The sequence below is a fragment of the Pavona decussata genome, unplaced genomic scaffold (genome assembly GCF_977016875.1).
Source record: "Pavona decussata unplaced genomic scaffold, jaPavDecu1.1 SCAFFOLD_156, whole genome shotgun sequence".
NCBI classification, from domain to species: Eukaryota; Metazoa; Cnidaria; class Anthozoa; order Scleractinia; family Agariciidae; genus Pavona; species Pavona decussata.
In genome coordinates this window covers 1,934,740-1,959,321 of record NW_028145568.1, presented here as the reverse complement: position 1 = coordinate 1,959,321, position 24,582 = coordinate 1,934,740, and the positions used below count along the sequence as shown (strand labels likewise).

Sequence of the window (24,582 nt, the reverse complement as noted above, 5' to 3'; positions counted from 1 at the left end):
TAACCACAGTCGGTAAAACGTTCCTTTTTGCTTTCTTTTGCAGTGTGTGGCGCTCAACTCCACGCCTCCAGCAATAAACGGCAGTTCTTCTCTCATCCAAATTACGGCGACGACAACTACAAGTCAAATATTCACTGCCGATGGCTGCTAACAGCTCGTTCAGGTCACGTGATCCGCCTTCGATTCAAGGAATTTGACCTCGAAAACGAGAAGCTTTGTGGGTATGATTACGTTAGTATTCGTGACGGAAGAAACAGCACCTCGTCATTACTTGGGCGAGTGTGCGGGCAAGGATCGTCCGGCTCCCAGCGCGATTTTATCTCAACGGGAAATCGAATGTGGATAGAATTTCGAACAGATCTGACAACCCAAAAGAAAGGTTTTATTGCAGAGTACTCACGATTGCGCAAAAAGGAAAGGAGATCCTCGTAACGGAGTAGGAAGGCTTGATACTCTGCAAAACGCTTGTCGCACCAGCAGGAGTTTTGTCACATGATGAAATTAGAAAGAAAAGTAGAAATAGAACAGGGAATTTAAATGTGGCGTTACAAAAGTAGCTTTAGCAAAGCGCAGTTGGCTTTTTAAAAAAAAATGTGTAGATCACGCAGTACTTGTGTAATGTAGTGGAAATGTTATTTAAGTGTATGTATCTCTGAGTACCAGAGTGAAAGCTATGATGAACATCCCTGGGGCTACTACTCCTAAAAGCGACTTCCGAGTGATTTAAACCTACTACGAGAGTGGTCTGATGCGGAGGGGGCAGCTCCAATATGTCGAAAGTGCTCGTCAAAAATTTAGAAACGAAACTCTTACAGTTAGAACTCCTCGTGTTTTTGGATGGAAGTTCATTTTTCAACTCTTAGAGGTACCAATTTTACTAAGAACGTACCTCTCCACTACAATATTGTTTCTGCTTTAATTAAACCTTAAAATAGCAAAATTACTTATATGAGGGTCATTTTAAACTTTTAACCTCCCAACGAATTTTTGTAACCCCACTAAGTTACGACAAGAACGCCCGTAATTTTTATATGGGAAGTCCAAGGAGCACTCAAATCCCCCTGGGCCAGAAAATTTTGTTTGTTGCCTGTGACCTATGCTTCCTTTCTAAGAATACAAGCACAGGGAAGTACATTGAGACCTCCGCTCCCTCGATCACCCAGTCATGCACTTAAAATAATTTTCACAGCCTTTAACGATACGCTTCATTTGTAATTGAAAAGAATGCAACAGTTAGTTTTTTTATTTATTTGTCATTTTTGTTACACTGTCACTGGTCTTGGCTATCTTAAGGTTACGTTATTTTTATTCTGTTTTTGTCGCGTAAAGCTATCTTTTCGGACCGTTAATATTTACTCAATCTTCTTTATAGCTGAGATCATGATCAAATAATTCTTGAAAGTACTTATAATACGTACTACAGGTGCGTTGCAGCTATCTCGCTGTTAGACTAAGGGCTGCGGTCGTGTACATTTCGGATGCTGTGCACTCACACTGCAGGCCCATTGAACTTTTATCTTTGCCCCCTTCCCCCTCCCCCCCTTCCCCCTCCACCTCAATCGTACCATGGACTTACTTGCTAGAGTTGTACCGTGGATCTCGGTCATGAATAACCTACATGGCACTCCTGCTGCAATCAACAGAATTTTGTTGTGTTGTAGTATTTTCAAGGTCCTACAGAGGAAGTATCCCAAATACACGCCAAATTCACTCTGCGAGAAGTCAATTACAGCCTCACAGTAGTTGTTGCCCAACTGATGTTGGTGAAATGTTGGACAAATGTTGAACGGAGTGTTCAAACGGCTTCAACACCATTCAACATTTTCGAGAACAAGGGAAATGTTGCATGGATGTTGAATGAAAGTTTAAACCAATTTAAATTTGATTCAATACTCTTTCAACAAGCTTTCAACATTTTTACACTTTCAACAATGTTAAACAATCTGTTCAAACTCCCCCCCCCCCCCCCCCACATTTGGTTCAACAAAATGTTGAACGCATGTTGAAGCAAATGTTGAAACCGTTTAAACGGGCCTTTACACCACTCGTACTATTCGCACACTCATGTAACGCGAATAGCTTTGTTCTCAATTTAAGCTATTGAAAGCGTTTTTTTGACAAAGCTGTGGGTTAAGGCAGATGAGTTATGCCTGAGTAAATTAATGCCCATGAGTTACCAAATCTTGAAATTTCAAGATTTGACACGCAGAATCTTGAAATTTCAGTATTCTGCATGCCAAATCTTGAAATTTAAATATTCTGCATGTCAAATCTTGAAATTTCAAGAACATATAACTTGCATGTCTGTTTAACTCGCCGTGATAACTCACGACACGTAACTCACGAAATTAAAGGACCCGTGAAAAAAGCGTCAGCACCTTTCAAAAGCTCTCTTATCGCTGGATCCAGATAACCTGCGGCTGTATTGTTTTTAGGGTTTGGAGCGTTCTGTTGTTCGTTCTCTTTTCCTCTCGAAATGGTCATCCCCTACATTGCTCGAGCTCAGAAGACGTTCTATTAAAATGCAAATTACTGCCTATATGAATAAACGACCATCTGTAGGTAATGGTCCATTAATAACGTTCTATTGAAAGTGAGTTTGCTTTATTGTTTGTTGCAGCTGCCCGCTATTCTGCATTTCTATGAGTGTGGTGCACAGTTCCAAGTGAACTTTCCTAGTTTAAACGCTAACTCGAAGATCTTAATTAAAATGGAAGTTGTACAAAATTGTTGGCTAATCGAAAGTGGATACCGTGGAAATATAATAGCTAAAGTTTCTACAAAATAACAGGTACTTCACAGAAAAGAATATTAATATCGCTCTTCCGAATCCAGGAGATTAAAGCCTATTGATGATTTTAATACATCTGACAGGCTGCACGTGGGATACCACGACCACAACGACGACGACGACGACGGCAACAAGAACGCTACAAAACAAAAGGGCAAATGACCAAAACAATTTAGGGAACTTTTAAAAGTACAGACGTGTTTGAGCCACGGACGGCAACCGGAAAAAGAATTTTTCTCTTTTTGGAGCGTTTTCACACCATCGCGTTTGTAACGTCAAGCCACAGTCATCAACAAGAGCTTTCCCTGTCCGTGGTAAGGAGCAAAACCACGCCAAAAAAGGAAACATTCGACTTCCGGTTGCCGTCCGTGGCTCATAAACGTCTGTGCTTAAGCTCCCTAGGGGACTCTGCACGTGCGTTGTTCATTAGTTTGGTACATTTCGTTGCCGTCCTCTACAAAACAACAGCGTGAAAACACCAGATTCGAGGTTATGGAGAGAACGTGAGTACAAAACGATAATTTTTCATTATTATTATTTTATTTCTTCACTTGAACGTCGTTGGTAAAAAAAAATAGTTCCTGGATGGTTTCTGTCAAATATTAAAAATTTAAACTTTGGCCTGCCTAATATTGAAAATTCAAGATTTGGCAAAGCCGAACATTGAAAATTCAACTCACCATGTATAACTCACTGACTTCACTCGATCACCACTGATAACTCTCCGTTTTGTCAGATAGTTCGGCCGCATTATGCAATTTTAACGAGTTTGAATGATCGCGACGTAATTCAGTTAAAGACGTGCGATTTAGATTTCATTGGAGTTACAGTCGTCGTTGCTCAAGTTCCCTATTGTTTCTATTGCAGAAACCTTGAGTTTCAACTGTGTTCTCTCTGTCTTGCTTTTACTAGGAAGGGGGCGGGCGATTTCCTAACCTGACACTCAGTAGCGCCGGTACTTTAGTAGGAACGCCCTTTAACGTTTGAACCATCGCTGACCATATGGGCCAGTTATTTAAACAGAGACTAACCTAGGCCGCGGCTTAAGAAAATAACTGGGCCTCCAAATCTGTTTATAAGTGGTTTATTTGAAGAAGATAAATAGTTTTCTAGTCTGGGATGCAAGTCTTCTTGCTACCGTCAGCAGCAGACAATGTTTTGATATGACTGTTGGCAAAATTGAAAATGGCTTAGAACAAGGTTTTGTTAAACACTGTATAAACTGTGTTTTTTTATAACTGCGTTTATGAGTTAATGCGGCTTAGCAACCATTCATATTTGCAGTTTTCAATCAACCACAATGGCGTAAATAACTAGCAAGTAACGTGGCGGTTTTCCTTCAAAATTCACCGAATTTGTTCAGTTTATTTTCAGATTATATTCCTGTTAAACGATAAGACAGCACTAGCCTATGGGAGATGCATGCTATCCCTGTAACAGCCGAATTTCGATTGAAAAAGGGAGTAAACAGGAAAAAAGCAGTTTTATTTCCATTTACTCTTTAATTCCCAGAGCCACTGAGACAAAACTTAACTATTGAGGAGATATGTAACTTTCCTCTGATACTTTCTTCGTTGGTAATTTGTAAGATAACATTTGAAAATTTAAATTGTAGCATTACTTGTGGACGTCTGCTTTTGAAATGTCATAGCAATCCTTCAGATATGATGAAGGAGTTTATGTTTATTATTTTATTCAAATGTAAAGAAGCGTAACGTCGGATATGATCAGTAGCTGCGAGAATAAGGACGACAAGACTCTTAAGACTAGTGTTTTCATTGTTACTGTGAACGTTGTTAAGTGTGACCGTTCAAGTGAAAGCTGTTGGGCAGTACGATACAGTGCTACTTTTTATTACGATTTACAACGTAGTTATAAGTTTTGATTCTATGGGTAAAATTTATGGCCAGTCAGATCAAAGCTAGTCAGATTTAATTTCCTATAACGTTGTTTGTATCTTTTCTGGACTATAGTGGGTAATAGTTTAGTTGATAGGCTTCTACAAGTGGTGCTATTTTAGTTGATAAGCTTCAAAAAACAGTGGTAAAAAATATTTTAAAATGATGAGGAGTAACAGTTTACTCTATAAATAAAAAATCAGTTAGTCTGGAATTTGTAATAAATCATTTCTGTTAGCTGTATGTGCAGTACGTTTGACATTCGATTACAAAACCTGAGGAACTCAGAGGCGGGAACATGGCGCATAGTCGGCTTGTCAAACACATTATTTTATACCGTGATTGAAACAGTACCTTCTCGAAATGTTCAGACCACTATAGATGCACGTATATTACGAGGATTTGAATATTAAGTAAATAAACAAGATTATTTGTGCCTACAAATCCTTCCCACCTTTGAGTAAGTGATATACATACAAGGGTGGTTATTTAAAACAAGGTAACTGATAAGTCGTCATATCGCTTTCTTAAATTTAAGCTTTGCAGTTTAACGTCTTCACATTACTCATTACTTTCTCCACATTACAATTACACAGAAGGCCACTAAAATATTCAGTGACCTCAGTTTTCAAACTGTTTTGTCGAATGGGATAACGTTAAGGATACTTTAATTTGAGCCTCCCCCTGCCTTTTCCCCTCAGGCGAAGTGGTCGGCCATGTTAATCTTGTATCCGTGCAAATAACCTAAAGCCGGAACAAAATGGAATAAATGTTGCATTTTAATTTTGTTGACACAACTAAAGAATATTAAACTTAAACATTTCAAGGCTTACGCTTTCTCAGCCTTCAATGGAGTTGCTGGAAAGCGCACGTCAGCACAACTTTTCATATTTTGGTTAGGCTACTGACAAGACGGCGAGGTTATCCCATATCTAAGCTATAAGGGTGTGTGCTACTATTATGAGTAGGATTTTCAAGCAGTTTATGGTGGGGATAGTATGTAGAAAACAGCGAGGTTTGGTCTAGAATAGGGTATCTGATCAGTAGTATCAGCAGTAGCCCATCAAATGGCTATTCACTGTTATACTTGAACTGAATACAAACTGCAATGACAAGTGTCCTAAAGAAGTATTTTTTTAATACCACGAAAAAATGCTCTGCAACACATAGGGCAGGGCTCTCATTGCGTTTTATAAATAATCATTATAATTACTAACCTTTAGAATTGCTCTCAGACCTAAGCTGTTCGGCATGATTTAAACTGAGCATTTTTGCAATTACATGTCTGTATTCTGAAAGACAAATGAATACATTTAACCATAAACAAACCAGATGTTAAATTATGTTTTTCACGTATTTTACTACAAAATATCTCGACAAACCCCGTGAGACATCTGCGAGCACATGTCAATGGGTATGTACTGGAGCTGGTTCATCAAGGCACCCTCCCATAGAAGAGAATGGACACTGCTAATTCATACGGCATATTCAAGTGAACAATCAAAGCAAAAAGGAAATTTTGACTGCGACGCGGAAATTTCCCCGTCGGTATTCGTCGGAAATGTCCGTAAATAAAACGTCTTCTGCCTTCTCCCTTCTCTGTAGATTTGCCTCCCCCCCCCCCCCCCCCCCCTCTTTACACCCTTAAAGACCGCAAATCAACTGTACAACCTGCCGCGATGGCATATACTCTTTCAGGGCATCGGTGTTTGGAGTGATGGATGTTCAATTCCGTGAAATACCAACTGCAGCAATGACTTTTTCTAAAATTACACGAACTGGCTGAAAAAGGGCTCAACGCAACTCTTATTGTAGCCTCCCACGAACCCCTTAGAACGCCTGCGTGGGAGGCTACTCTTATTGCTGCAAAACACCAACTGCGGCCACCGTTTTAGCATTTGATCCTGGTTTAATACGATCGACGTCAGAGAGTGGAATTAAAATGGTGACTGTTAAGGGCGGATTAAGGGGTGTATCAAGAGAGGGTGAACGCATTCAGGCACATATTCTGCTATACAAACCAGCCGAGTTGGCGTCTTCGGTTTTCCTTGATGCATTTGGCTTCTTCTTCTCCGCCATTAATTCGTCCAGCCAGGTTGCCTTTGATAGGGCTTGTTCTTTGGCTTTAGCGAGAATCGCAGTCTCATCAGAAAAATCTTTTCTCAATTCCTGCAGCACCTGTGTGTCAGGAAAATCCTGCAAAGGAAACCGAAATAAAAAAAAAAGTCGACCAAAATGAAATTGATACCGTATGCCCTGTGTCGCGGAATCCTTTACAGACTCCGGACTCGCCGCCAGTTCACAAACTGAAGAGGATTTATTTACTAAAGATTTATTCTAAAATTCCAACAACAGGGCCGTACATAGCGCGGGGGCAGAGGGGGCAGCTGCCCCCGCCAGGAAAACTCAATTTGTTTCTAACATCACACTGATCACAAGAAAATCGACTAATTGACTGAAAAATTATTCCTTCGATGTGAATTCCAAATAATTATCTTGGAAAATCTGTTGAGGCAAAAGCCAGTACCGGTTTTGTTATGAAAATAATGATTTTGTCAGCTTGGGCTGCCTATTGTTTAGAACTTTCTGGCGCGTGTTTAAGCCTTTTTAGATCTAGCTTATACAAGTATTTTTGTTTTTCAGAGATAAATTGGTTTTAAAAGCCTGCGCTGCTCGCAAGTATTTGTAGCGGGTTTGGATTTAACCATCATATGTTCATCATCCGACAGATCATTTGCGCCTAATGATTTTTTAATTTCCTCTTTTGAATTCTCTTCGTTTTGAATATGACCTCTTATTCCGTGTGTTCAACGACGGTGTTTTTATGCCACATAGGGCATTTCAGCTGTGTTTGGCTTGGCTCTTTTAAGTGCTTGATAATTTTAACTGCCTTTCTTGTTGAGATTTGGCAATATTAGGACAGAAATTAATCATTGCTTGTATCATGCAATGAGCTTCATTCTTTAATTGTTGCAATGCCGTGCCCGGCTAGTGTTTGTCACAAGGAGTTGTGTTAAACTTAGTTAGTAGAGGAGACTGTTTATGAAAGTCGGCAAAAATCAAGAGCAAAAACAACGGTGCTGCAATTTAGGTTGAAAGCTCCCTGACAGTGCACAACCTTTTGTTATTTGGTCGCACATTCAGACTGAATAAATTAATGGTACTTTTCTATTGGTCAGTTTTTTCAACTTAATTGGAGTGCTATTGAGCGTTGTCACCTTTGTGCACCTTCAAGGGCAAAAAAGACCAACAAAAACCTAAAACAAAGGAAGAATGATGGGCTTCATAACCATTGCCCTTTATTAACTATGATTTAAATAACAACTGTGTTTTTGCAAACGCTTCGCTCCACTGATATAGTGCATTTGAATTGTGGAAGCTCAGTGATTTTCTCCCTTTGTTTACAGCAGTGCATCGACTGTGTTTTAAAATTAGAGACAATATATGCTTCAAGCTAAACAAGACGTTACCTCCATAAAACGTCATGACAATTTAAAACAAAAAGCATCGGTGTGTTTTTTTTCTCTAAACGTCGTAGAGGCAACTTTCTGTGTAGGAGTGAAAACAAACTTAATGACCAACTAGAAACCCTGTCTTCATACGGTAGACCCCTGTGAGGGGTGTGCGGAGTTTGCCCCCACAGACAAAAAATCCTAGGTACGGCCCTGAACAATCTGACAATCGTATATCCAATCTACGATTCACTATCTTCTATTCGCGATTTACAGTTCCGTTCACAATTCTTTCTTACTCGATCTGACCTACATTACAATTGTACTTAAGGTTTACTAGGTTATATTTGCGCAACAAGTATTTTCCCTACAATCACGAGCACAGTAAAATCCCCAGCCTACACTGTTGTAATGTTCCTAAATTTAATTTCTATTACACAGCTACACGCGTTTCTCTTCCTTATTTAGCTCAATAGATGCTTGAAGTTACATCATTGTTATGCAGTACATTAACTTCGGACTTTGCCGGTTTACAACTGTGCAATGATATAAAGTAATACAGTATTCTAATTGGTTCCTACGCGGTCCTAACTTTGCTACACAGACTAGTCAGATGGACCGCTCTCGGGTTTCACAGTGTGCGTGATTTTTCCAAAAAGTTCAGAAAGCTTTTTTTGTGCTAAAGGGGAAGTATCATGCGAATTTGTTAACAGTTCAAAACCCCACAATGTTTGTCAACAGAAAACACAAAAATTTATTGTCTAGTGTTGTCATTAAATTACCATCCCCAATACATTAAAATTATCTATCAGTGCCTCTGGCCAGAGACAGGGTGGGTCGGAATGAATTGAAACTTGAAAAATGTTAGGCTAGTGGTTTTCAAGTTCTCGCATTTTTGTTTCCAATATGCGCTAGAATAGATCATGAGTTGTTCCTTTCAAGAATTGAGTTGATTTCTTTCCTCTCGTTCTTCTAGAATTATTTTGTAGCTAAGTAAAGGACTTATTTCACCATTTTTAACAAAAGAGGTCAAAAACCCCATGACACTTCTCCTTTAACCTGTTACCTCCCAAAGATGTTTCTTTTTTTCAGTATATTTTGGGCGATAGTCTGTACCACTTGGCTTCTTTGTACAAGGAGTGCCCTTTGCCCTACTTCGCCGTTGTACAACGGCGAGATTTCAGTCTCTTTTATATACAGACGGTTCAAATCGCCGTTGTTCAACGGCGAGGTTTCGATCTGTAATATATACAGAGGCATATACTTCGCAGTTGTACAACAGAAGTTGTTTAATTTACATATTGGGAAGTTGGCGAATTTTTACTCGTTCTGTATATTGAAACAAACGTATATGTGTTTGTCTTATCACTGCTCTAGGAGCCGAAAACCGGCCTTTTGGGATTTGGTCGGATTTTTAGGCTGTAATAAGTGCCATACCTACCAGTCGGCACTATAAACACACTATCGTAACGTTTTAGATAAATTTCAGTGAGAACGAAATGTTAAAAGCAGTATCGATATTTTCGCACAAATATGTGACGTTGGGCTTTAAAGGGTTAAGCAGCAGCCCGTGTTGTATTATCGACAATTTTTTTTCGAAGAACCATAACAATTGACAGACAGACACTTTTATTTATTCATAAAGCTCAGGGTAGTCCCTTCAGGAGCTTAAAAGCACAATGCTGTCAGTAGGAGCCCTGAAATTAAATTAAACTTTTACTTTTTACTTATCTATGGACGAAAAACTTTTTGCGCCACAAAATTGTTTTGTATGTTATGCAAATCTAATTTAGCCGGCTAAAAGTCGACTTAATATATAAAATTATTTCAAAAGAATTGAAAAATTGTCAAATACTTGTGACATGTTCGTGGCTAGTCTGACGTGGCGTTTCGTCTAGGTCAAGAGACTCTTCAGAGACCGTCAGAATTTATAGGCAAACTCGTTGAGTATCACGCCCACAGTCCCCTTCGCAAATTCAAGATGTTAGCAGTCTGGCCCTCTATTACTGACGGATTCCCAACCGCACGTACACGAGTTGAGAATTATACAATAAAGAATTGAAAAATTGTCAAGTCCGGGAGTCAAGTACTGTCAAAATTGTCAAAAGAGGTAAATAAAAACCCGGCCTTTATTGATAATTTTCAAATTCCATTTCTTTTAAAAAGGATCTATCATGCTTGCAAACTAACGGCGTTTCTATTATAAGCGCTCATTTCGCAGTCGATTTTCTCTGTAGATGAAAAACGTTTATCACCACAAAATTACTTTGCATGTTATACAAATCTTTTATTTAGCCGCTAAACGTAAACTCATTTATACAGTGTCAATATATAAAGTTGTTCCAAAGATAGCCTATTAATGGTTAGATTTTTGTGATATCTGCAGAGATTTTTATTGACGAAATTTTAACTTATATAATCACCAGTAAACTAATTTTTGTTAGGCATACTGGTCCATATAGGATGATCATTAACGTGTCGCTTCCAAATCTCATAGCATCTGTTTTACCGCATGTGATTAAGCAATATATGCAAAACAATCGTTTCGTATACATAACCCGCAGGCTAGTACAAATTACTCTGAATTTAAATATCTTACCCGCGGAGGGTGAGGATTGTTTCGCCTTGAAGCTGATGAAGGTCGCAGTGGAAGCTGTGTGGCCGGTTTTCTTTTGCCCTTGTCGCAGAAATCGGCTGTGTAAACCGACATCTTCAGCTTGACACAGAAAGATCGCCACCGGGTAAGTTCTTTGTCTTGTTTCAAACACGAGGTTTATTGGATCGGAATATACAGCAATTATTTTAACTGAGTTCTTGGCTCTTTTGACCCGAAACAGATTGCGCCGTATAAATGACACTTAATTTTCGAGTCGATTCTACGGTTCTGTCTGTGCTTTCTGTCCGCTGAAGGATTTAGAGATGAATGCAAATTTCTTTAATCTTCAGTTTAGAGATCCCAAGGGAAGGATCAAATTTGTCTTGACAAAGAAGTTGCACGAGGAAGCGATTGTATTTCGGATATTGATCCTCAGTTAAACTGTCAGTTATGTATTGCAAAGCGAGTGAAACGCACGAACGTACTCTAAAAACGCCTTTTACGAGGACACGAGGAGAACTGTCTGAGAAGGATAAAGCCCCGCCAAATTCTCGTTGTGGTAAGACTCAGTTGAGGTTAATTAATAACAGGGATGGCTCAATAAGCGTATCATGTTCGCGTCTCCACGCTGTTAGATCGCTAGTTGTGTCTGCTGGGTTCGTGTTCGAGTTCGCTTTATCTTCGCTTTATCTTTTCGTTCTTTTGCTTCTCAAACTATGGCTTTATCGTCCCGGACCACACGCAACAGTCAGCGCCATCTCAGCACGGATTACGAGTGGGAGACATTGCCTTCCATCGATGAGAGTGTATTGTTCAAGGCCTGTCGAGATCTGTTAGACTCGTCACCGTCACAACACGCCGAAAATCTTCGCAAGGCTTCGAAATCGCCGATCGATCCCGGCGCAGTCCCAAAACGAAGGCCTATGGACGATCTTTCTCTTCCTCAAGCGACTCTACAAGTTCCGCTCTCAGGACAGGACACAAAACAAACACCGCCCCCTGACCGGCCGCTTGCCGCCAGTATATCTCCGTCGCTCGTAGCTCTTCAGCTGCAAAAAGAATCTCAAGAGCTCGACATCAAGAAGCTCGAGTTGCAGCTACAGCTTGCCAAGCTGCAAGGCGGCCAAATCGCTTCACCTACTTCTGCAGAGTCCAGTCCGGGGAAATCACTCGGCGACTTAAAGGCCCCTCAAAAGACCCTGCATCCGCAGCCTTGGGCACACATTTACGCCCCAGGTGAGCCTAAGTTGTATAATGATTTGTCCATGCCTGAATTTTGCGCGGGGTACTTGGTCATCATCCATCAAAGCGCCTCAAAACCCCATTACGCCGCTCTTCTCGACCATTTCCACCAACTTATGGTTTTGGCGTCTGCGTACCAGTGGTCAGCGGTCCGCTCCTTTCATTACAAAGTGTTGCGTTGCCTCGAGCTTGGTTTGGTTAAGTGGGGGGACTCCTTTGATCATCTCAAGGTCCAGTTTTTGACCCCATCGTCCTTGCTATCTGAGATCGCTCCACGTAAAGTGGCTAAACCTCCAGTTAATGGCGAATCGATTACTGCCCCACCTAAACCAGCGATTCCGCGTCACCAAATTTGCGACGAATGGTCCTGGTACAACAATTGTTTGTCCACTGACTGCCCTAGGCAACACGTTTGTGTCGTATGCAAACGCTCCGATCACCAAGCCCTCGCATGCCCCAAGCGGAAGTTTCCCGTCCCAGCTCGGAACTGCATTTCAGCGACCGCTTGGTCGAATATCTGATATTTCGTCTAAAGATACCCTTGGATTAACTATTTTCGAAAATCATATTTTAAAGTTCCAAAGTATTTTAATTTTAGAGAAAATTGCAAAATTTTGAAATGCGGCCAAGATGCGGTCACCGGCGAGCCGATGAAAACCGCGAAAGGTAAGGTCAAAGGACGAAGCCCCGTTCGCGGTGTGAAATAACCCAATGAACTCGAGACTCTACGCAAACCTAGATCAACCATCCCACAAGAAAAATTAATACAATAAACATTCCAAACTCGCTGGCGGCTTTCTAAGGCCCGGTTCATACGTCGAACTTTACATGAGCCGAACCTAATCATTTGGTTCGGCGCATGTAAAGATCCTGAAAGATCGACGTATGAATCAATTAGGATCGACAGATTTGTATTTGGGTCGACCCGCCGTTCTATAAGTTCGACTTCGATTCAGACGTCGAACTTTTCATGTGCCGAACCAAATGCTTACGTTACGTATAAATTATATAAATTATATCTATCCCAGAGGTCTGTCCATTCTATCGACTTGGCATGTGCGCAAAGAACTTCATTCTGAACAAGATGGCGGGAAAAGAGGAATGTGCTTGTTCTTCTTGTTTCGAAACAACTGAATATACTTGTCTGAGATGCGAAAGATTAAAAAAAAAAAAAAGAATCTATTCTTGAAGTGCACACGCACTTTCGGTTCACCTCGCCACGCTGCCTATACAATCTACGGATTTTTTAAACAAATGCGGTACTCGTAAAAAGAACATTCGCTGTTTCCTTTATCGAGCTCCCGTACAAATATTGGTGATAAATCACCCGCCACCTTAAGTCTTCGTGCAGAACCTTCGTGATTTTGCGAGTTCATCGATTAGCTTGGTAACCTCTCGGTCGAATCATGACGGTCGAATCAGGAGAAAATCTCATTTTCTCTTGTTCGAATCATGTTAAAAAATAAATAAAATCCGGGTTTATACACAGCAATGAAATCAGCTGCAACCTTATACCTTGTATGTAAGTTGCAAAAGAAAAAAAACTAGTTATTTCTCTAGGTTCCGCAGGTTCCGCAGGTTCCGCGGTTCTGCGGTCTGAGGTTCCGCAGTTTAGTGCTACCCCCCACTCAGGGAAGATCGAATATGCGTGCGATACTTGCGGCTCACAATTCACGTCACAAATCAGTTATGAGGATCAAAACCAATTTACAAACACTTGACATCTGGGGCCCGTGAATGTTTCCAAACATCACATATCGGGCCCTAAAACTGATCAGACTGCCTGAAGACCGCCATTCAATGTTTTTCGACCCCAGACTTCTTTTCTATTCTTCTCTAAAAAATATATTTATACCTGTGCATGTCAATTAGCCTACGAAACATGTTTAAAAACTTGCATATCATTTCGATGTCGCAGGCAAAAGTAGTGCAAATCAAACTTTACAGCTCCTTTATCTTCTTAAATGAAGCCGTCGCCGATCAGGAAAATTGAGAATAACGTATGATCCTTTTTCCTGTCGTGTGGTTTGGAGTTCGGGTCGTTTTAGCAGCGACAGCTCAAATCAATAAGCCAGTGTTACAAAACAACTGTAACAACTGACGCGCACATGTGTTCTGTCGTGAATTGTAATACCGTCGTGAATTGTAATACCGTCGTGAATTGCAATAACAGTTGTCGTGAATTGTAATAACAGTTGTAGTGAATTGTAATAACGTACCTATCGTGAATTGTAATAACATGTTGTTATCCTTATTATGTAATAATCCGAGCTGTCGTGAATTGTAATACCAGGTTGTCGTGATTTGTAATAAGTCGGTTAGTTCTTTCAGTGGCAATCGACCGAGTTCATTTCTACAGGCTACCTTTAGGCTGACGTTTAGGCTGACTTGAATGAAGATCGAAATTGTTATGGGCAACTCTTCAAAAAATATAATATGTGGCTCCTGATTGGACGCATCATTCTCCTCCCACGTCAAAAAAGCGATACGCACCATTTGATTGTCTAATACCTGTTTGCGAACAAAAATTTACTTCGCACCTTTTCAGTGCCTAATAAATCTCAGTATGATGTAAAGTATATGAAATGATTCATATATGAACTGCGGATGTAGATGAAAGTGAGAAGTGATCATGGCAGTGAATTATCCAATTTATGCAATTGGAAATTAGGAGCCTGAAAAAAATTCAGGCTTCAACGGGATTCGAACCCGTGACCTCCGCGTTACCGGTGCGATGCTCTACCAACTGAGCTATGAAGCCACACATTGGGAGCAAGGTCAATTGGAGTGTTCCCATTTACCCGCGAGAGGAGTGAAAGGATGTAAAGTAAATGAAATGATTCATATATAAACTGCAGATGTAGATGAAAGTGAGAAGTGATCATCAAAGTGAATTTTCCAACTTAAGCAATTCGAAATTAGAAGCCTGAAAAAAATTCAGGCTTCAACGGGATTCGAACCCGTGACCTCCGCGCTACCGGTGTGATGTTCTACCAACTGAGCTATGAAGCCACACATTGAGAGCAAGGTCAATTGTGGGTTCTCATTTTCCCGTGAGAGGAGTGAAATGATGTAAAGTATATGAAATGATGATCTCAGAAATCTCAGTACGTATACAATAAGGGTATTTCGTGATTTTTTTTATTTAGTTAACTCAGACTTGCCAAAAGCTTATCAGCTTTGAACTTTAGAAAAAAAAACCTTATCTTTAACAGGCTTTTCATAATCTTTACGTTTTACCGCGGTTTAGGCATGTTCATTACTAGTGTCAAATTTCTGAATTTCACCCGCGAGTCATCCTTTATTATAACGCATTAACCTGGCTAGTACTCGAAAGTCAAGCTACAGTACAGTACATAAAACTCGTCACAACTTCTGACAAATGGAAAACCATGCAAACAAATATTTGGAGCCCGTTTTTTAACGAGTTGGGCTTTCTTACTACAGTCAAATAAATTGTACCACTGCTAATATGATTGCCTTGAGACTCATTATATTGTGGTAAAACTACTTTATCATATATTGCAGCAAAATATCAAGTACGACTTCAGTCATTACCATGAGGCAAGCCGACAGCGTCATGACCATATTGCAAATTCAAGTTTGTGAACAAGAAAACTCCGGACGTGTGCCTAAATGGCATCCCGATAGCTGTAGATCTTGGCTAGTATGTGCTGCGGGAGCGATATCAGTTGTTATAGTCTCTGGTGTAGCATACTGTTTCGGTCTGCTACTGCCCGTTTTGATGGAAAACTTTCAAGCAACTCGACAACAGACAGGTAAGTACTTATGGCCTTTTCAATTCTAGACCTGACCATTTCATCTTCCGGTCATCACAGTGTAGAGTATTTGTCATTTCGTTTTCAGAGCGTTGCAAAACGGCCCCACAGTGGGATCAGGCTAAATCCCGGTGTCGGGATTACGGATGAGTGCAAATGCCCCAACCATGAAATCATTGCCAAGGCCCCGTTAATATCGATGTCTTTTAGGTCATTAAAGGGATCACCCTGGCAAAAATAAATAAATAAATGTGTCTATGTGACTGTTTACTGATCTATCGAACGATAAAATGCTCCATCCTTTTTAAAAAACATTTTCAATAGAGTTCTCAATAGGCCGACCATAGGCCATCTTCTCGCTGTAGAAAAAGACAACAACTAATCTGGTAGTGTGGCTTAACGTGACCTGACCGGAAAGGTGAATCTTATAATGGTCTGTACTGATGTGCGTGTTTATATCGAAAACGGGAAAGGACATCTTCACAGTCGAAGTTGATATCAATGCTGAGTGCCAAAAACAACTGTTACACCTTTAAAGCAGCAAGACTTCACCACATCTATACTCCTCAAAATATCCAATAGTCGGTGCATTCACAAAACGACAATTAAAAACGGATTTGATTTAACACCAAACTATTAGCACCAAATATATCTTTCCATTAATAGCGGGCCTCAGATTTGACCACATGTTCCTTACAGTGCTATATTTTGTTTCTTTATTCCCTTCGATTGTCCTACAAAACTTTGTAATTGTTTTTTTCTTATTGCAGCGTGGATTGGAACCTTGTACATGGCGTCGGGTTGTATGTTTAGCCCTCTCGGGTCTTACATCACTGACCGCTTCAGCTACAGGTTTACAGCCGTGCTGGGTTCAGTTGCAGGAATAATTGGCTTCTCTCTCGCCTCATTTTCTTCTTCATTCTGGATGATGTACATCACATATGGCCTACTGTCAGGATTCGGGCAGGTCATGATTTTCTATTCGTCCAACGTAGCAATTCTGGAGTACTTTGTCAAACGGCGTTCATTGGCTGTTGGCATTGTGTCATCGGCGCCAGCGATAGGCATTTTCGTAATGACTCAATTCACACAAGTTATGTTGAATGCATTTGGCTGGCAATGGACAGTTCGAGGGTTCTCCCTCCTGTTTTTTGTGTGCTGTTTGTGTTCAACAGTGTTTGTGCCTCTTGATAAGAGAAGAGAGGAAAGTACGGACAAGAAGACAAGCGAAGGGGAAAGACCAATTTCATCTCTCTTTCGAAATCGTTCTTTCTTGATCCTCTTGACTTCATTGACCATCGTTCATTTCAGTTACTACGTTCCGCACGTACATATCGTAAGTACAAGAATACTACCTTGGATAAACTATGTAATGTAGAGTAGCTCGCTCAGCGAAGCAGAGAGGTAATGGGAACAAGATGCCTGCTATACTGGCATTACGCGTGATGCTGGGGCTGATTTATTTATTCCAACTGTATGTTTCACAGATTTATAAAACAATCCTTGCTAATGGAATAGTTTGAGTCACGAAGATCGCGTTACGTTGTTTCCCTTGTGTTACGCTACTCAGGGTTTCAAGGGAAATTGCGGGAATTCCATTGCGATAACGTAAGGTTCTTAATGACCTCTTTTCTGTCTGCAATCGTGGTTTAAGACTGTCAAAGAAAGCACGATTCCTTCGACAGGAACTCTCCAATTTCCACCATTCTAGATGTCGAGTGCTTCTTAGAAGTTATTCTTTCGATTTACCGCTTCAAAATGGTGAAATTTCCGTTTGAAAACGGCACAATTGAGTCCAGAACATGTTAACAATATGGCGACACAAGTTTAATCCAGTGTTAATTAAGTGATGCTTTGACGTCACACAGGTAGGGGTGAGTGGGTCTCCTCCCTCGATATATGAGCGACAAGAATGGATTTTGATTGGCCTGCTTTTGTTGAAGACAATCAGAACAATACATCCCGAGTAGGAGAGGGGAGAGTTTAATGAATAAATTAATGTACCGATTTGTAGCTACGAGGAAGAAAAAAAAAAAAACAAGATGCCTGCTATACTGGCATTACGCGAGATGCTGGGGCTGATTCATTTATTCCAACTGTATGTCTCGCCGATTGATAAAACTATCCTTGCTAATGGAATAGTTTGAGTCACGACGATCGCGTTACGTTGTTTACCTTGTGTTACGCGACTCAGACTATTACCGGAAATGTGTGAAATTCCATTACGATAATGTAAGCTTTTCAATGACCTCTTTTTAGTCTCGCGACGTGGTCTAAGGCTGTCAAACAAAGCACGATTCCTTCGCCAGGAACTCACCAATTTCCACCGTTTTAAATGTCGGGTGCTTCTTAAAAGTTATTCTTTCGATTCACCGCTTCAAAATGGTGAAATTTCCGTTTGAAAACGGCACACTTGAGTCCACAACATGTTAACAATATGGCGCCAAATTTAATCCGTCCATAATAAATATATCAAATGATGCGTTGACGTCACACCGGTAGGGGTGAGTGGGTCCCCTCCCTCGCGATTAAAGCGACAAGAATGGATGTTGATTGGCCTGCTGTAGTTGAAGACAATCAGAACATTACATCCCGAGTAGGAGAGGGGAGAGTTTAATGAATAAATTAATGTACCGATTTGTGACTACGAGGAAGAAAAAAAAAACAAGATGCCTGCTATACTGGCATTACGCGTGATGCTGGGGCTGATTCATTTATTCCAACTGTATGCTTCGCCGATTGATAAAACTATCCTTGCTAATGGAATAGTTTGAGTCACGACGATCGCGTTACGCTGTTTTCCGTGTGTTACGCGACTCAGACTATCAGCGGAAATTTGTCAAATTCCATTACGATAACGTGAGCTTCTCAATGACCTCTTTTCTGTCTCGCGTCGTGGCCTAAGACTGTCAAACAAAGCACGATTCCTTCACTAAGAACTCACCAATTTCCACCGTTTTACGTGTCGGGTGCTTCTTAGAAGTTATTCTTTCGATTTATCGCTTCAAAATGGTGAAATTTCCCTTTGAAAACGGCACACTTGAGTCCAGAACATATTAAAACAATATGGCGCGACTTAATCCGTCTTTAATAAATATATCAAATGATGCATTGACGTCACACAGGTAGGGGTGAGTGGGTCCCCTCCCTCGCGATAGAAGCGACAAGAATAGATTTTGATTGGCCTGCTGTCGTTGAAGACAATCAGAACAATACATCCCGAGTAGGAGAGGGGAGAGTTTAATGAATAAATTAATGTACCGATTTGTAGCTACGAGGAAGAAAAAAAAAAAAGAAATCGACCCGTTTTTAGACACGGTATGCCCCCTCAGGGCATCCCGCGTAAAAAAAAGAAATCGACCCGTTTTTAGACACGGTATGCCCCCTCAGGGCATCCCGCGTAAAAAGAAATCGACCCGTTTTTAGACACGGTATGCCCCCTCAGGGCATCCCGCGTAATAAGGTAGCTTTTCTTTATTCCCAAAGGAACTGGTTTTTCTCTATGTTAATTCTACGTCTATTCTACATCTTTTCTACAAGTATCATTCCAGTCACGCCTTACTTTATAGTGTGCTGTAAACATGTTTAGGCCTTTTATTCAACCAAGACCAGATGGTCCCAACCAGAGATAAGAATGGCTTTTGTCAAAATACACCAACAGAGGAGAACAACGCGGCAACTGTTTTTAGATAAAAAGGGCAACCAATCAGGTTGATAAAATGGTTAAGATTTTTGCCTTGATTTCAACCTTCGAGGAGGCCCAAGCCAAGGTTAAAGGAAGTAGGCAACTGTCCACAGCACAACTATTAAATATAACCTTGGAATAACAGGAAAATGTCAAATAATCTGGAAAATAACAGCTGTACTCTAAAATTAAGTCGAAAATACACCCGTACATTAGCTTCAGAGCAATAGGCATGTGCCGCCCCAAGGGGAATTGGTTTTTGAGCCGTTTGGTCTGAAAATGGGTATCGATTTTAACTATCAGGCATAACTAATCGATTACATCAATGGCAAAAGTTGGGCAATCGGCTGAGTAGTCATTGGTTATTGCTGATGATCATTGAGTAATCGACGAATAATCAATAGGCCACAGAATTTTTATCCATCGGCTAGTCATAGATGTCACTGATCAATCATCGATTGCAGGTATCCCTCAACGAAATCATCGCATGACTGGAAATGAAATTGTTTTACCTAGTCTTGAAATCGAATGTGGGACCGGATTGATTGATTGATAGACTGACTGACTGACTGACTGATTGATTGATTGATTGATTGATTGATTGATTGATTGATTGATTGATTGATTGATTGATTGATTGATTGATTGATTGATTGATTGATTGATTGATTGATTGATTGATTGATTGATTGATTGATTGATTGATTGACTGACTGACTGACTGACTGACTGATCGATCGATCGATCGATCGATCGATCGATCGATCGATTGATTGATTGATTGATTGATTGATTGATTGATTGATTGATTGATTGATTGATTGATTGATTCACTCTCATACGCACACTGGCTGTTATTCAATAAAACTATGAAAGAGAGAAGATACCAATTACAAAAAAATCTGCCTAGGGAGTAGACGAACTCTACAACAGATTGCGTAAAAATTCACCCTAGGCTATAGTCTAACATGTAACTCGTTTCTTTGTTCTAACACCTAGTTGATGTCCATCGACAACTACCCAAACCACCTTTATAACACCGTATCCTTAACTTTTCAGATTAAGCATTGTGCCCAAGACCTTCACATACCTGGCAATAAATCTTCAATGTTGTTCACATATTTCGCCATAACTTCGTTCTTTAGTCGACATTTGGTCTGCAAATTGGGAGACATGAGATACTTCAACAGATTCCATCTTTATCAAGGGGGTTTGGCGATTAATGGATTGTGTGTCTTATGTCTGCCGTTAGTCAGATCATTCAACTCCATAATGGTAATTTTCCTAGTTTGTGGTCTCATGGATGGAAGTTTACAAGGACAATGGACTCTATTGGTTTTTGAATGCGTTGGCAGACACAAAGTCAACCAGGCAGTAGGCTATGTAATGTTTTTTCTTGGCTTCACAGTTGTCACTGGTCCTGCACTGGCTGGTAAGTTGCAGTTAATTGCCTTTCGGGCTTCAAAAAAAGAAATCTCTTAAAAGTGATATTTTAAGACTTGAAAATGAACAACACTTTCAAAAAACAAAGCTGAAAAGCTTTTATTTAAATATATTCATCCAAAGAGTCAAACTTAAGAGCCACACCACCATATTGAAGGTTAGCTGTGGTAGGGAAAATATGAATGAAATCGTAACGTCTAACTATCGAGTGAAAATTTGTTGCCGGCATTTTTCGATCAGTTACTCTACTTATGATGGTGTACGTGTAAACCGCAGGCATACTTTGTAAGTCTGTGAATGAAATCCTTAAGTGTGGCCATTGAAATTCATTTAGCATAAATTGTTAAACGACTAAGGCTGTCAGAGGGCCAATGACTAAAATCAACCAATCAGATCGCTCTATTGCCTGCCCAATATTTTCTAAGTATTGGACCAGGTAATGTCCCGCGTGAGAGTCTCGCTTTCAACTTGAAATCAAGATGGCGGTCGATGAGTTAACCACTTGGCAGACGTAGTTTCTTCTGCTGGCTTTTAGTCACGCGAAAGTTCATTGCTTAACACCAATTTTCCAGAAAACTAGGTAAAGCAGTTTAAAAGCACAAAGATATTAAGCGCGTACAAATCGGCATCTTTAGGCCACCAACACCAGATATCTGATGTACTCAGCAGAGGAAACGAGTCAACAACGGGAACTCCAGTGATATAAATTTTAATGATTCTATCAAGATCCCTTCAGTTTCTAACTTCAAAACATTGTGACCTCCGTCAGCTGCTAAGGTTACTCGTCAAGTTCAAACGCCCTTGAAGCCGTCTTTACCGGATATTTCATCCATGTCGGACTGCAAATTCTAGTTTATCACAGGGCTGGTTGAACTTGTTAATTGACCAGTTCTAAAGCGATTAAGAAGGCTCATTATTGAGAGCGACGACGAAGATTGATATATATATTTCTGACTCGCCCTCGTGCGTTTTGTGGCTGCTTCTTCCAACTGATCAGCCTTGCAACGCCGATTTTGCTATTTACTTGAGTTTCGACATTCCAGACGAGCCGCTCATTCAAGACGTTAATTTTCCAGACATCAAAAACCACAAAGCGTTAAAGCAGTCCCCTTGAACTTATTCTTTCCTCGTTGAAAGATTTTCGTAGGATTAAAGCTTTTTACTCTCGAGAGGAGTTGAATGAAAATGGAATGTTGGCTTTTTTGACAGTCTTGACAGTTGCTGTCAGGCTTGATATATTTTTTGATATATTGGTTCAATTAAAAGTAAGTTAAACTGATTCCTGCGCTGTAATGGCTTATCCGAACTTTTTGGTTCGGAAAATTTTTTTTTCACCGAAACACTCTGTAGGCCCTCAATCGGTACCGGGTCATTTTTTTATGCTTCACGTTTCATTTTTTTTTTTTTTTTTTTTTATGACAAAATGTTATATTTATAAAATATATTGGAAGTTCTCTTCAAATTTTAATTTTAAATTTCTTCAAGAATTATTAATGGTTTGATAAGCCATATCAAACACTCCAAAGAATGAGAAACGGAGAGTTAGAAAGAGTTTCTAAACACAACTTGACAGTGATTGGTCCTAACGTTTAATATATTATTTCCCCGACTGCTTTGATATTAATACTGTATATTCAGTGCACCGTTTTCTTCTGTTCAACAGGTTTGATGGCAGACAAGTTCGGTTCGTACGTTCCATCATTTTACACTACGGGTGCCATAACTATAGTTGGGGCTTCCATCACATCACTTATGGCGTTTGTAAAACAGCAACCTGAAGAGTCTTTGAAAACAGAATCCTACAGCGAAGAACTTTTGGTTACAGAAAAGGTTACAGTACTGTAATAATTTTTTTTAAGATTCGACGTATCCAGAATGTTCCTAGTTTATTAGCAACAAAAAATGAATAAAAATAGATAATGGGGGTAAGTGTGTTTTGTGAAGTTCACAAATGCTAGGCACCATGAAGGATTCAGTTGGGTCAAGAAATTGAGTAGCTCTATGAGTGATGGAGTCATCTTGTTACCACGTAGTTGGTTGGTAGTTAATTTGCATCCTACCGAATTGCTGAGCTCTCAATTTACGTCCTAAAACATGACTGCTCTCCATTAATAACCTTCCAACCACCCAGCGCTGGATGTTAACTTTTGTTTTGGTCATGTGACACAGAGGGGACTCTAGCGGCTATCATGCCGGATCGTTGAAAGAAGCAGTGACAAAGTAGTTGACCATTGATTGGACTGTGGATTCATAATGATAGTAACAATGTTTAATGAATACATTTTCGCATCAGAGATAATACCTAATCATAATACATACTACATCTATACGGAACCTCGTCCCGTAACGCTTCTAAAACGCTTCTAAAACGCTTCTAGGAAAGCATTAATGAAACTAAGAATAAGCAGCTACAAGCTTAATTGAAACAGGAAGATACGACAACATACCCCGTAATGAAAGGGTGTGTAATGTTTGCAACTGTAAAACCATTGAAGACGAAATTCATTTTTTTATTAGATTGCCCAAGTTACTCTTTATTAAGAGATATGTTCTTTACTAAAATAGAACCTAGCCTTCAATTTACACGATTATTAGTAAAAGAAACTTTACTATCGCATATAATGAACTCAACTGACTATTTTGTAAACATTCAATTAATTTCATTTGTTTCCTTGTGCTTCGAATTGAGAGATAAACTTCTCTCTGGGATGATTACTCTACTGTATTAAAACTTTAAAATAAGCAAAGACTTCAGTTACTTTATTTATTTATTTATTTATTTATTTATTTATTTATTTATTTATTTATTTATTTATTTATTTTTATTATTATTCTTTTTTTATTTTTTATTTTTTAATACTTTTTGTTTTTATTTTATTTTATTCTCTTTTAAGTTATCTTAGGAATTAGTAAACGAATCAATAATTAGCTATGAATAGCTTTTGCAATACTGTATTTGTTATAGTCATGCAAATAAAGATTGTTGTTGTTGTTGTCCCAAAAGATTCCAAAACCTCGTTCCCAAAGTCCTGGGGTTGGAGCGAGGTTGGTACTTGATACAGGCCACAGAATCGAGGTCCCGAAGGACCGCTCATTTTTTAAGTGGGGGGCTGGTTCCTGGAATTTGGGCCATCCAAATATAATGATCACTCTTCCTCTCGGAATGTCAAACTGAGACTTAACTTTACTAGCTGCTAGTGAATCTTGTTAAAATACATTTTCAGCTTTTTGGATTCAACGGAAGAAAGTGTTTTATAAACAAATATTAAAAAAATTAACAAGCACCTTACTGACTGCTTTGATAGAGTATTGGGTACACAACGCCGTAATACACCATTTTTGACAGTGTGGGATTATGAACAGCATTTTTTGTGCTAAGGGGTGGTGGTCTTGACGGCCGAGTCCAATATTTTGACTTTTTCCCTTAGTAACTGTGCGCAGTCTGGCTACTCGCTCCTAGGCCTCTGCAATATGTTTGCTTCCCGTAATTGTGTCAAGTTTTGGAGGAACTCTGGACTAGACCCCAGCTTAACTTAAGCAATTAAATATACGGGTACGGATGAAAATCCATGGTGATCAAGCGAGAAATGTTAAGGTTGAGAATTCAAACGCGTCCGCTGCTCTCATGCGCTGTTGTCAACTCTCGTGCTGTCTTGCGCTGAAGCTATCAATCTGCAAGATTTTTAAATACAATAG

At 39.8% G+C, this 24,582-nt stretch overlaps 3 protein-coding genes across 7 annotated transcripts in view; 2 read left to right on the top strand and 1 right to left on the bottom strand.

Moving 5' to 3' along the window:
* LOC146465225 (tolloid-like protein 1) overlaps window positions 1-4,903 on the top strand; it is a 26,147-nt gene extending 21,244 nt beyond the window's left edge. The window contains exon 15 of the mRNA XM_085128890.1: window positions 44-4,903. Within this exon, the coding sequence (XP_084985016.1) occupies window positions 44-432 (389 nt within the window). The 3' untranslated portion in view covers window positions 433-4,903. The remainder of the gene's footprint in view (window positions 1-43) is intronic.
* On the bottom strand, window positions 379-10,867 carry LOC146465224 (uncharacterized). Of its 2 annotated transcripts, XR_014868349.1 has the most exons (5): window positions 10,741-10,867; window positions 6,711-6,885; window positions 5,907-5,981; window positions 1,000-5,433; window positions 379-925 (listed from the first exon to the last, which is right to left on the bottom strand). XR_014868349.1 is itself a non-coding variant. In XM_085128895.1 (4 exons), exons 1-4 carry the CDS (start codon window positions 10,849-10,851, stop codon window positions 5,387-5,389), a joined length of 408 nt encoding a protein of 135 aa, XP_084985021.1. In that variant the 5' UTR covers window positions 10,852-10,867; the 3' UTR covers window positions 379-5,386. The 2 variants fall into 2 exon arrangements, 1 of the variants encoding a protein (XP_084985021.1); XM_085128895.1 differs by having other exon boundaries at window positions 379-5,433.
* Window positions 10,752-24,582, top strand: LOC146465223 (monocarboxylate transporter 10-like). Of its 4 annotated transcripts, none has more exons than XM_085128893.1 (5): window positions 10,752-10,882; window positions 15,508-15,758; window positions 16,529-17,094; window positions 20,503-20,875; window positions 22,550-24,582. In XM_085128893.1, the coding sequence occupies exons 2-5, from the start codon at window positions 15,539-15,541 to the stop codon at window positions 22,729-22,731; spliced, it is 1,341 nt and encodes a 446-aa protein (XP_084985019.1). In that variant the 5' UTR covers window positions 10,752-10,882; window positions 15,508-15,538; the 3' UTR covers window positions 22,732-24,582. The 4 variants fall into 4 exon arrangements, with proteins under 4 accessions (XP_084985019.1, XP_084985020.1, XP_084985018.1 ...); XM_085128894.1 differs by having other exon boundaries at window positions 10,830-10,882; window positions 15,531-15,758; XM_085128892.1 differs by lacking the exon at window positions 10,752-10,882 and adding an exon at window positions 11,200-11,296.